This window comes from Passer domesticus, chromosome 4, assembly GCF_036417665.1.
Source record: "Passer domesticus isolate bPasDom1 chromosome 4, bPasDom1.hap1, whole genome shotgun sequence".
Classification (NCBI taxonomy): domain Eukaryota; kingdom Metazoa; phylum Chordata; class Aves; order Passeriformes; family Passeridae; genus Passer; species Passer domesticus.
In genome coordinates, this window is record NC_087477.1 from 37,736,079 (window position 1) to 37,750,022 (window position 13,944).

General features: G+C 40.3%; 1 protein-coding gene across 1 annotated transcript in view; it reads right to left on the reverse strand.

The window, feature by feature from the left end:
• COL25A1 (collagen type XXV alpha 1 chain) overlaps positions 1 to 13,944 on the reverse strand; it is a 297,126-nt gene that overhangs the window by 79,561 nt on the left and 203,621 nt on the right. The window contains exons 8-10 of the mRNA XM_064417188.1: positions 12,614 to 12,673; positions 10,703 to 10,810; positions 7,614 to 7,649 (exon numbers count right to left, since the gene is read on the reverse strand). Coding sequence (XP_064273258.1) covers positions 7,614 to 7,649; positions 10,703 to 10,810; positions 12,614 to 12,673 — 204 coding nt within the window. The remainder of the gene's footprint in view (positions 1 to 7,613; positions 7,650 to 10,702; positions 10,811 to 12,613; positions 12,674 to 13,944) is intronic.

Consider the following 13,944-nt stretch of genomic DNA (forward strand, 5'->3'; position numbering starts at 1 on the left):
CATTTCAGAAGAGCCTTTTGCCATCATGCCCAATTGAGTAAACTAGCTTGGCAGCTGTGACAACTTATTGCAGGGCTTCACTGAATTAGGTTTTCATCCAAATAACTCCACAGTAGGAGGATGAAAAATGAGGTGTGTTGCTCCGAAGAAATTCAACTGCCTTCTGTGTTTCTCTGGAGAAGGAGAATTATTGATAATATCTAAACACTTGGAAAACTGGGTAACTAAGGATAAACACAAATGTGTACAAAAGTCTTCTATGCAATTGTGTTTTTTAAAAGGTAAAACATTTCCATTATGACCTGCCATTCTCCAATCACTGTTTTTGGAAATAAACCAAACCTCCAGAGATTGTAGCATGTCAAGTCTTTGCATTATAGAAATGATTGAATGAAGTTGGACATTTCAGCTGGTTCTTAACAAGTAACTATTCAGACTAAATTAAAACAAAAAAAACCCCCACAAAACAAAATACACCAAACACTAACAAAAAACCCTACAAACAAGCAAACAAACCCCTACCCACCCTTACCTTCCCAAAATCAAACCAAACTAAAAAGATTTACCTAGGTATAGTAAAACAAAGTTTGGGGTCCAGCATTCTTACTACACCTCCTTTCTAATGTCACAATTATATTTTCTTTTTATGCTTCATCTATTCCCTTTGTTTTAGCAAGCTGGAAAATAAGAAAATTCTGTCCTGTAAAGGTTAAAGCTGCAGTTTCAAAGACAGAGAGAGTAATTCAGGGTGTGATACATTAGCAACATTTTGTATTCAATTTCTAGGGACTCCGTTGCTTAATGTTTGAAGAAATGTATGAATTAAAAAGCTGGGGCATTTTCAGTTTGCAGGTCTGGGGCAGGAATAATGATTTGTTTTACAAGGTGTTAGAGTTCATGGACAATGAGCACAAACACCAAATGAAAATGCCTAACAAAACCATAATGAAAACATGAATGCTTTTGTACACTGAGTAAGTTATATAGCAAAATAGGTCACAATGGTGCAATACAATGTCATACAAAAACTCTCTTATTCCAAATCCTTGCAGAAACCAAAAAAAACCAAAAAAAACAACTGAAGAGCAACAAAACAACCATAAGAATTTTTTTTTATTTCCATACCTTCTATGAAAGTAAAAGCTCTTTGTAACCAGAAAACCTCTGGGAAGTATTGTGTCTGTATTTCTGTGAAACAAAAGAAGTTCCAGGACTGCTCCTGAGAACAGAGATTTTCCCTGTGCTGCCTGTAAGAATCATTAAACTTAGAACAGAATCATGGAATTGTTTCAATTGGAAAGTATGTTTGAGACCATTGAGCCCAACTGTTAACCCAACACTGCCAAGTCCACCACAAAGCCATGTCCCTGACTGCCACATCTATGCACATCCTGAATAACTTCAGGGATGGTGATTCAACCACTTCCCTGGGCAGCCTGGTCCAGTGCTTGACAACTCTTTCCATGAAGAAATTTTTCATAATAGCCAATCTAAACCTCCACTAATGCAACTTGAGGCACTTTCCTCTTGTCCTATCACTTGTTACTTGAGAGAAGAGATCAAACCCTGCCTGGCTGCAGCCTCCTTTTCAGGTAGCTGCAGACAACAAAAAGGTCCCCCAATGAGCCTCCTTTTCGCCAGGAAAAGCATCCTTCAGCTGCTCCTCACAGCACCTGTGCTCCAGACCCTTCAGCAGCTCCACTGCCCTTCTCTGAACACTCTACAGTGCCTCAATGCCTATCCTGTAGTGAGTGCCCAGAACCAGACACAGCACTCTGGGTGTGGCCTCACCAGGGAGAAATAGAGGGGGATGATCCCTTCCTTTTTCCCCACAAACCAATTTCTTACCAGTCTAATGGCATAAAGAGCTGAAAATGGAAACCTGAACCAGCAAACACACATGAAGACAAAGCACATGTTTCATACAAAGCATTAATCTGCATTTCAGTGGAGCCTGTGTCTGGATCCCATTTCCTTTGTGTAGAACTCTGAAAATATGTACCTGCATGGTTGAGGAGTGTTTCATAAAGATTACAGTTTCTAGAATGCTAGTATTGAAATGTTCAGTGCTGTAATATTGATGCACCACCTAGATATAAGAATGATCAGTTAAGAAAAGACATTAGCTATGATGAAAAATCTCTTATAACTTTGCAAAAAGGAGTGACCCCCTCCCACACTATCTACCTTAATTGATGGAAAGTGCTGCAGCTAATTAGTGCTCAAGAAGAGCTTGTAATCTTAATTGTTCTAGTCATTGTTGTGGCAGCCATCACCAAGGTGCAGAGGTTACAAAATGCCTGACTATTTTCCTGCAAGTCTGACTATCTCCAGCAAGTTAAGCCCAGTGCAACTGTACTAGTGAAAAAAAAGAATAGTTGCTGTGAAAGGCACAGGCTGAGAATTTCCATTTCATCTGCTAGTTCTCATAAGCCTTTGCAGCTAAACAGCTTAAGAACAACACCTTATAAAATTTACTATGAACATGCTACCAGAATAAAACAAAGAAGGCGCCTACAGAACTGAGGCCATTGAAAACAAAATCACAATTAGTAGCTTCCCAGAGGAGCTATGAAGATTCCCAGCAGCTGAGAATCTGGCCTTGACCATTAGCCTGAAAGGCTGGATTGAAACCAGCAGAACTTCCCAGACAATTCTGCCTGGTCCCTGAGAGTTCATTCTAACCTAAGATGAAAAATAGTATTAATTCATTTTAAAGATGTGACATTCTACACACTTAACTGCAAGGTTACACTTTTCCACTGTACTTCACAAATATGGCTATATCCTTTGGAAGAACATCCTCCTTTTTCTGAACAACCAGTGAAAGCAATAACATTATGCTTTACTTTCTTGAACAGATGCCCAGCAGGTCTGCATAAGCACAAAAGTACTAGTTTGGAAAACAATGTATCTTAAAGCAGAGGGATTTTGCATTTGGGTTAATAATCATAGTATAAATTTCTTTTGCAAAGAGGCACCTTTACCTGAGTTCTCTGGTTATTCTGGAGTATTCTGTTCATGTAAAACATATGCAAAATTACTTATATGCCTTTAAGGCCCATTTTGGGGAAGAAAATAATACACTGAGATTTTCTTTCACTGACAAATGTGTTTGTACACTAAACATATTTAAATTTACTTCTGAAAAAAGGAGCTGAAAACATTGCATATTTTAATATTCCAGATTTTTATTAATAGGAACTAGTTTAAAATACTTTACACATAAAAGCACAAAAAAGATCTCCTAAATGGAAATTAGGAACAAAACCATCCCATGCACACATTCTATCCCACTGCAGTTTATGAATCTCAATATGTCCATCTACCAGTGTCAGCCTTTAATATTTTCCATCACGGACTCTAATTTCTCATTAATAGTCTGCAACCAGAAATCCTAACTCTTGGTTAGAATGGAATCACAAATCCATCTATCATTCACTCTGAAAATTAGAAAATAACTGGAAAAACTCTTGCATGGCACTTAAGAGTCCTTATCACCAAGACTTGCAGACAAATGGCAGGGAAAGCCAGATGAATTATGAGAGACAGCACACAACTTTAAGTGAAAAGGTTGAAAAGCTATGGAAACTACTGCCCTTCTCTCTTGAGTAGCACACATTTTTCTAGTTCCACATAATATTTCAAAACTTAATCCCTTTGGTCACCCCACTGCTTGGCCTCTCCCTGAATTCTCTTAAATCCTTTCTGCACAGAGCAATGATACCTTCAACTCCTGAAGAAAGTACATCTGCAGTGCTTTCCAATGTCATGGAAACCAGACACGAATTTCAACTACAAGTCATTCTTTCATTCTCTCCAAGCATTAAAGAGGCATGCAATCACATCTTTATCAGCTAAACCTCCATCTCACCTAAAAAGAAACTGAAATTTCTTGGCTCAAAGAGCAAACATATTCTTCCTGACACAGCAACCTACAGAGTTAAAAAACCCTTGCAAAGAGTTCTCCCAAACTTCTCAACTGCAAGAACACACCAGCAAAAGAAGCATGCTGGGACTAGAACAACCTGGAATGATTTTTAACAGAGACTCCTGTAAGAAACAACTGGATCTCCCACATCCTGAATTGCCCCAACACCATGCCATAACCCACAGATTTTTTTATGACAGAAATAGGGAAAAAGAAAGGCTATTTTTTGTCTTGAAGATTAACTCTCTTGAGCCAAAGCAGAATTCATGTCAGAGAGTTCAAACACTGTCATTCTCTGTATATGGTCCAAGCAAAAGTCTTCTGCCTGAGAGGAAGAAAAGTTACTACTGCCCTCTCTCAAAACATCACCCTGAAACATTATTTTCTTTTTTATTTACTAACACAGAACTTCATTAAATATGAAGAAAAACGTGGCACAGATTCTTGGTTGCAGCAAATTGCCATCTTTTCACTAGTCACTGGATTTCCTGTTTCATTGAAAGGAGAACATGAACATTCCCAGAATTGCAAATGCATTAAAATAATTTCAACATTCTGTAAATCAAGGTACACATTGTTGCAGGTGTTGGGAGGAAAGGGTTAAACCCACAAGATTTGTTAAGGAGGAAATAAATTCACTCTGAGTGACCTTGCAGCTGGGAACACTAAGAATTTTGGTGTGGGGAAACTCCAGTTATTATGTCTGCTGTTGTTCATCCTCTGCCTGTTTTGAGGAGCAGAATTCCTGTGTGGAGACAACACACTGTCAGAGACATGCTTCAGCCTTCTTTCTGCCAGGAGGAGTGAGCATAGAAGCACAGCCTTGTGATAAACTGCTCCTGCAGGAAACCTTTGACATGTTGGGGCCAGCAGCAGGTCCACCCCACCCCTGCTGTGCACTAGGATGAGCTGAGCCTAACAGAGCCTGTACCTCTGCGTGTCTCTCTTCACGAGGATGAGCTGAGCCTAACAGAGCTGGGTCTCTGTGTGTCTCTGCTGCCCGGTGTTGTCAGTGAGATGATGAAATAAATCTGCTCTTTGCATTTCAGCCGAGGCTTCCTGGTTGCCCTGGTTACCTGTAAGTATTGACTCATACAGCAGGTCACTCATTACTCAGTGGTGTGTCACAGGCTCGTGGTACATCCTGAGGAACAAGCTGGAAAACACTGCTACCTATTTCTGTTACCATATCTTGTATTCTTCAAGAAATTTATTCTTCTTTTGTGAGAAAATAGAAAACTAAGTAATTTCAAGCTATGCCATTGCTGGTTCACAGGTTCATACTAAAATTGCCAGCTTTATCAACATGTACATTCATCTAGAAATACCAAGGCATGCTACCAAATACAGGTGTAAAAAATGCTTTTGAAAGAGAAAAATGTTCTGTCCCCATTACTATAATCCAGAGATCAGGCTTGCTGCTCTCCTTAACTTGAACAGCACCATGGGATTTAAAGCCTCAGAAAGTGTGACCCTATAGGCCATAAATAGCCTTCATCTGCCACAACCTTCAGCATGTCACCCAACCTATGGATTCTCTTCCAGCATTTAGGGATCTTCTTGGCAGCATTCCACCTCTATCTTGGAGGAAGAATCAGAATATATGCCACAGTGCTTGCTTCTTAATGGAAAGGGCCTTGGGCAGGTGAGCAAGTAGGAAACCACAGCATACTCCAACATATAGAATTTTGGGAGACCAGGACTGGTATAACTTTTTGGAACTCACAGAATTCCAAGTTTCAATTTCATCAAGAAGAAAAACAGGAAGCTAACTCAGACTGGAGACTTTTGGTGTGAAACAAGCGCAAGTCCTTACAGAAGAATTCCTGCAGAAATAACACAGAAGCCCCTCTGGGCAGAGACCTCCATTTTCCTTTACTTTGGTGAAAAACGCACAAAAAGAAACTCAGGCAGGAGAAGGCCTGTGCTCCTCACCACATAATACACTATTTTTCCTAGCAATACAATCTTATAACATACCTGTTGGGAAATCAGCTATTCTTGGAGCAGCATCTGAATTTCCAGTATGGAAATACATGAAATGCATGACGGAAGTTGTCAGAAACAGCTGAACAGTCCCTGAATAATTGTAACATTTTCCACAGGAAAGAAAAGTCTGCAAATCTGTACTGGCATAAAGAGTATGTCAGAAGCACCAAGAAGAATAAAAAGAAACTAATTACCTCCCTGACACTCTGGTGCTCTTTACTTGATCTATACATAACCTAACATTTAAACCGTCAGACTAACTTTTGAAGCAGACATTTGGAGCTGGAAATTCATGTAATCTGGGATATTTCCCCCACTCAAGCTTGCTGATTTGATTTTTAAACACCTTTTCTTCCTATCTAAACATATCTGCATTTAGAGAAACATAGTAGTAGTATTTTTTCAGTTCTTACACACAGATGGTTACATTAGAGCAGTGGGAATGCTCTGAACATGGGGACTAAAAGGTGATGGATTAAATGCCCTCAAGGATCCTGTGACTCTGCAGATCTGGTCTTGAATACAAAGACACTTTTTCAGAACCTGAGTTCTGTCCAGAGGTCAAACTGGAGAATATTCCAAATACAAGAAAACAAACCAAAAAAGCTCCCTTCCTAGCTATTGCATCTATTCTTCACAGGCACTCAGAAACCAAAACAACAGAGTAAAAAAGAGCCCAGCAGCATGCTAAACCACGAGGTAGTACCTTTGGGAGGCTTTGATTTTAAAATTGATAAGCCTCTACTGCAAAATGAAAAAGCACAGGACTTCAACTACCTGATTGCAGCAGACTATTCCAAGTCTCCGAATCTTCATTTTTTTCTTTCAAAAGATATTGGATATTGTCAATTGAAAATATTTTGCAATTTGTCAAGGTAAGATACCATCTCACCTGTTTAAATCTTCCCAAATTCAGATAGCAATCATATCTGCACTGATTGTTGAGCTGATTATTACAGATAATCTTTCTCCTCAAAAGCACTCAGGAATCAAAACCACATGCCCTGAGCTACAATCTGTCATCTCTCATAAAAATAAAAATGAGCGTGTTTAGAGAACATTAGAGAGATCTTAAGGGAGAAGAAGCACTGCATGTTCCACTGTTCTGGAAATATGTAACAGGCAGAAACTTATGATGCCTTAACCTGTAGCTAAAGCTGATTTACAACCAGTGGAGCTTCAATTTAATTCCAAATGAATCGGAAGTGTTTGACACACAGAGAAGAAAAAAACTGAAACCTCAGAACAGAAGAACTGCTGTCTCTTCACTGCTCTGTCAGGCAAAGGTCCAGAGCCCTTGACACAGAGACAGCCTGAATTTTGGCCTGTAAAACATGCAGATGGTTCCTGTGCTGCTCAATTGTCTCAAGGTAGAAACAGCTCAGCTTCAGAGCCATTGTGAAGAGGGGACCAGGAATTGGGAACCCCTGGCTGGATTCTTTTTTTGTTTTACTGTGCCCTTAGCTGTTTTATTTCTTTCTGTTCTCCAAGCTTAAAGAAGTTTGCCTTATGGGACAGATGACTGTATTTAAACAGAGGATGTTTTCTTTTGTTTTCTTCACAAATAAGGCCTCAAATACGCTGTGACAAAGGAAGGTCAGGAAAATACACAGCCATAAAGCTTTTTGAAATTTCTCATTTTAAAAGGTATATGTCATGTTACACCTTCTTAGAAAATGGGAAGGATACTTACCGTCAATCCTTGTTCTCCTGGTTTTCCTGGCTCACCCTTTAAATAAAAAAAAAGGAGTGAATAATTTCAGCAACATATCTTCAATCCAGTTTTCTATCTAGAAACAAATTATCTTAAAAAATATTCTTAAACAGGTATGGCAGCTAACTGCACATTAAACATAATAATTTTTTGTTTTTTAACATGGTAGTTCATCACAGATATCTTAAGTACTACTTCACAATCATGTAATGGTATAGTTCTCAAGGCAACAGTTAAGTATTGGTGTTCTGACTCTGTCCATTGATTCCAAACATAATATTCTATTCCACTGTGCTAAAGGACACAGAGAAAGGCTATTTTCACATTTGTGCTGTACCCCACAGTTTATACATTCCAAGATTACTGGTCTGTATCATCACCTCAGTCAGCAGGCAGAACTTACTTTTGTCAATTACCACATTCCATAAAACCATGAATATTGGTATTTTGAAGCCATGAAATAATTACTCAGCTGTTATATACCTGGACTGGCTTTCAAAATGGTAACCCATTATTTCCCTAATATATTCTCTTTCTGTGTGCACAACTCTACATACAGTCAGAATTTATCTTCTCCCCTTTCTTCCCATATGAACACATATACAGTAAAACATATCAGTCATACAATACGGGCTAAAAATACCCATCCAAAAAAATCCAGAGCTCCTATCATTTTAGTGGTCTGCTTTATACATCACTCCCTTGAAAACCCTACTGTGCACAGGTCAGTCCATGCACTATCCATGCACTATTGTATCAGCACAGCTGCAGGGTCTTCTGTAGCAGTTTTGTCATAAAAGAAAGCCTGTCATAAAATTGATGAGAGCTGTTCTGATGTCGTTGTTCCTGGCAACTGAAAAGAAGCAGAGCTGCTTCCCTGGTTATGTGTGCACTACATTCAGAAGCAAACATGCAGCATCTGCAAGCACACCAAGGACAGCTGGGAGCAAGAAGCCATGGAGGCACACACATTTCTGGCCAGCCACTGCCCCAAAACACCATCTTACAGCTGTGGCAACTGTAAACCTTCTTGCTTGAGAAGGACAGGCTAGAAGAGAAGCCCTGCTTTGTCTGACCCTGCAGAAGAGGCAATGTCTGCCTAATGGCCATTGGCCACTCTGTGGACACCCTCCTACAGCTGTGTGATGCTGCAATGCTCCAGCTCATAGCACAGTGCAGCTGCTGTGTGCAGCTCACAAGGTCCACACAAGTCTTTACCTCAAAGACAAAGCTGTCCTTCCCTCTCAGCTAAGTTCTCCCTTACAGCTCTCCTATTTGACTGTGTTTCACACAGCCATGAGGAACAAGCCTTCTGAGGATCAGGAACTTTAACCTGAGAGTACAGAACAGTAGCAAGGGGGAGTAAACTGGATGGTTTTTACCTGAGTGCTTGTTTGTATCTGATTCTAAAGCAGTATTATGAACTGATTATCCATAATGTTATGGGGCTTAAGATAGCCACAGCTTAAAAACTATAAAAAGAAACTCTCTCTTGCCATCTAAAGACAAAATCACTACAGAACTATTATAAATGGAATGACCTCATTGCATAAAATGCATGACTTTCCTATTACGAGAAACACTTTGCTAAAAAGCACAAAGCAACACACAGCCACACTGTAACTAGCAAGGCCAGCTGCTTCTGCCAGCCCCATCTTATGTATGTGAAATATTAAAACACTATCACTGCAGTCAGAAATGGATTCTGGTTTCAGTCTTGCCCTTACTAGATCAAACCAGCACCAACTCTGCTGACCACAATCCATTTAACCACAATAAAAGAACACAAAGGAGATCCAGAAGAGGCCCAGAGCCTGATGTGCCACACGATCAACAAGAAATGAGAAGTTTGCCAAAGTAAAGCATCATGAGAACTACAGACTTCTAATGTCATTTCATAACCCTGAGCTAGAACTTATGAGGGCAAGAGTGCTAAAAAAGCCAAGCCAAAACAACAACAGCAACAGCAGCTCTAGAGTCCTAGATGTCTCAACCAGCCAGCTTTGCTGGATTTTCACAGGAAGTTTTAGCAGCATCTTACTATTACTATGCTGTATTACATTTAGGTTAATACCTAAATAGGGTTAGAACAGGAGTGTAGATATTTTCTTTCACAGTTTTAGCTAAAAAGGCCCTGTAGGAAAAATTTATGCTGTCCTGGCCTCATGTAACAAGTGATGCTTTTTCTTCAAGTTTCTGTTTCCAGTGCTGGTCCTCACCTTGCTGGTTCCCCATGTGCCTTCTTGGCCACAATCTTCACTTTTCAAGGATGTGAATGTGTGTGTGCATCTGTACATGTACTATTTCATTTTTCATGTCTCTCTCCTGCCTGTGATTTCTTTTCCGCACTGATAACACAGTGCCATTCATGGTGAAAACAGAGATACTTCTTTCAAAGGAATAAAAATTAAGAAGGGCACAAAATATGAAACTAAAATCAAACATATACTTTTCTAAAAAGTCATGTGTTTAGGCATCTGTTTAAAAAGTGTGGGATTCATCCTGTGCCTAAAACAAACAATACACAATGTACTGGATTCTGCTGCTTATCCTTATGAAGTATGGGGGCTGACTCAAAGAAAGTGGTACTGTTCTTCTTGTTTAAAGATGGCAGAATCTAACTCCAAACTTCATCATACCCTGGGCAGCTTTAGCAGTTTATTACTTTATTCCATGGCTTTTGAGGTTCAACCATTAAGAAGTGAGAAGTCAAGCACATCCATGCTATGAGGTCTCAAATTCAGTTTTATCTTGAAGTTTGAATAGAAACATTTACTACTCGTGGAAAGGGGCAGACTCTCCTCACACAGCTATTAAACATCACTGAGAAACCTTAGAAAGTGTAGGGAAAGTGCCAGGCGTGGGATGCAAGGAACCTTGGTGTTACTTCTGGCCCTGCTATACACTTGTTCTGTGTGTGGGGGACTTCAGCTACACCTTGAGACCTGCCTGTGGTTCAGCTTCCATATGTCTTACTTGCCAGTCTGACCTCAGAAAATGTCTTTGACACTCTGCTGGCACACACTTGAGAGAAATGTGCACACCAAAGCAGCAACAGAGTAACTCACCGTTAAGCCAGGCATCCCACGAGGACCATCTTTGCCGGTATCTCCTGGGGGACCTCTGGGTCCTGGTGGCCCTGGAGGTCCAGGGGGTCCAGCTTGTCCTTGGTCCCCCTAAACCAACAAAAACTTGTCACAAATTGGCTTTGGAGGCATCAACCACATAAAAACACATCAATTCACCCATAAAGAGTGCAAGACAGGCTGGAAGAAGCTGCCATGAAGTGGGCAGTGGCTTCTTCACTGCTTATGGCAGAAACAGCACTTTGCCTTGAAGACCAACAGTTTGTATAGGTCCAATGCAATCAGCCACGGAGCAGAAGGTTCAGATTCTAAACTGCTTGTTTTACCAAGCACATATGACAAAATTTGGGGCGGTCTTGAAATATTTTATTCATCTAGTTCTCCAGAGCAAGTGACTGTTCTTGATAAGCATCTGTTTGCTTCATGATTTGCATAATCATAACAAAGCTGAGGCAAAGAAGAAAAGTCGCATCTGAGAATATACAGATTTGCACAGCAATTTTCCAAGCCCATGAATAATACACGGATAGATTTCAAACCTGAGCATGGAAAATAACTCCTTCTTGATGGAGTTGTACATAATTTTCCATCTGTTTTGGGAGGCTGTTTTATAGTGACAATTAGCTAACTCTCTTCATTTTTACCTATTAATTTGTTAAAGTCAATTTTCAAGAGAGTTGCCAAAACATATTGCCTTCCCCTATAAAAAAGAAAAAACACTCCAAAATGGTGCTTTAGTTATTTCCAGCACATCACTGCAAACCACTGGAAAAAAGTTCTGGCATCTCAAACATGGCTCATTAGCAAAGCCACCCACGGTATTTTAACTGGTAATACCATTAACAGTTGCTTCATTTCAAAGTATTTTCAAGTGAACAACCTGCTATAAGAAGGCATCTGACAAAAAGGTACAGCAAAGAGTAAACTGAATGTAAAGAAGAACCAGACTCCAGCGAGATGAAGCACTACCTTAATGAGGCGGCGTTTAATGAGCTGCTGATCAGCAGAGAGAAACCCATGATTGATTTTAGGAAACACCATCTGATCAGGCAGGTGAGGTCAAAGGTTGAAGGTCAGAGATGAGAGAATTGAAGAATAGACATCAGAAGGCCCGAGAAAGAAATAAAGACATATTCATTAGATTTGTAACAGCTATTATAATATGAACTGGTGCTTCTGCCTGAAAGAAACTGTGCATTTTATTTTGGAAAAATAAAGTACAGGACATACTGTTATGATTTAAATCATATACAGTGATTTAAATGCATAACTGTTTTCTCTCCAGATTTTGCATAAGAACTCTGCATGTGTATTAGTTGTTTCATTACCCAGGCTCTAAAAATCAGTATTTTTATATATTGTTCTTTCAACAAAGCTTCTAGAGACAAAGCACCAGTTCAACTTTCAGTCAGATTTTCTAACCAGCATAGTGTGCCATGAAGAATGGTGTTATTTTTACAAGGTCTGAAGCTCCAGCTTGACCAGATTGCTTCCTGCTTAATTTGCAAATCCACTTTGAAAAAATCTGGATGTACAGATTAAACCTCTGATATCTAACACAAATATCTGACTCTACGTGTAACCAGTAAAGAGTTCACTGACATTTTCCACACTCATGTATGCCTCAGGGAAGCAGAACAACAGAAAAAACTCATCTGAAAATAAAATACTGACCAAGACCATGGGGAATGTATGCATTTCCAGGGGTACACAGTCATAGATTTGATTCCACGCTCTGCATTAGAAGTACTTAGATCAATGCAAAGGCAGTGAGGGCTGGCTTAGATCCATCACAAGAATTCACTGGTATTTCATGCTAAAAACACTTTTTCATGTGCACTTTTATGCTGATACAGAGAGACCTGACTGAACAGGTACATGTCAACCACAAACCTTGACGGTGAGGATCTGATTACTGTGCAGAGCAGCAACTGTGGGGAAGCCTGGCAGACCCTAGGGACACAGCACAACATGGTACGAGAACAGCACGGCACAAACATCACAGAGACAATTTACTAACAGACAAACAGAATAAACACCACGTTTAGTACACCTCACACTGCTGACAGACAGGGAACGGCCTCTCTGTCGTATGGGAAACAGAGTGAGGTCTGCACTGCACTGCAGATGCAAGCTGATACTTCACAACGAGAACATTGAGAGATTTTAGAAGGAGCAATCCCATGAAGGTGTCTTTCTTTAAAATTACAATAAATTGTTATGATCATTTGAAAATTGTTAAGACTATCAGCCAGCAGATGGTTGACCCGTTTTCAATTGAAATTTACTTCAGCACTTTGAGATCTATGTGGAAAGTCTTGACTCTGGATTGCTGCAGAAGCTGACAGCAATGATAGTATACTCTGAAGAGCTATACATAATTAATGTCCTTCTCCTCACATTCTGTTTAACATATGACATTCAGCACATAAATTGGTAGCACATACACAACTATGAACACTGAACATAAATCTACTGCTAGATCTTGGGTCGTCCATAATGGCTATGGTCAAACTTTTCAAGACATACACAGCAGTATTTTCACATCCATTTTTACCCCCTCAGCTGCTATATGCCACATATGGTTTCTCATATTCTACTCTACCAAGATTTGCAGAACTTGTACTGTACTGGCACAAAAAGGGAAGAGTGTGGTGATTGTGGCCTGCTGTCACACTGTAAGGAGGTGAATTTTGCTCTCAGTTCAACACCTTTCTTGAGCTGCCTTGTGAGTTGTGAATTAAACCGTCTGATAAAGCCAAAACCTTATGCAGTTGAGCAGTGAATTCCTAAAGAGAAGGAAATGCCTAAGTCCTCTCCTTGCCTTTAGCATAGCACACACTGTTAGAAGGAGAGGCTTGTTCAATGGCAGAGAGACATTAGGCTGAGGAACATTCAATAAAATACATCCAGGGAGCTCTAAGCCTTCTGTATGGTCACAGACCACCTTTATGAGGTAGAGTTGGCAGCACAGCCCCTCTGGTGGCTCCTCCTGGAGCAAACAGCTGCACCACGCCAGCTTAGCACCTCCTAAAGGGAAGGCTGTGCCCGGCTCTCGCTGCCAGGCAAGGGCCCTTCTGAGGAGTCCTGTGTGAAGGCTCTGCTGGTGCAGCCCATGTTGCTGGAGCACATGAGCTCTTTGCAGCCCAGCTGGCCTGCTGGGGAGCACCAACAGGCCAGGGCAGCCTGCCAGGTCTCTCAGCTGCAGCAGATTCTTTTAATGT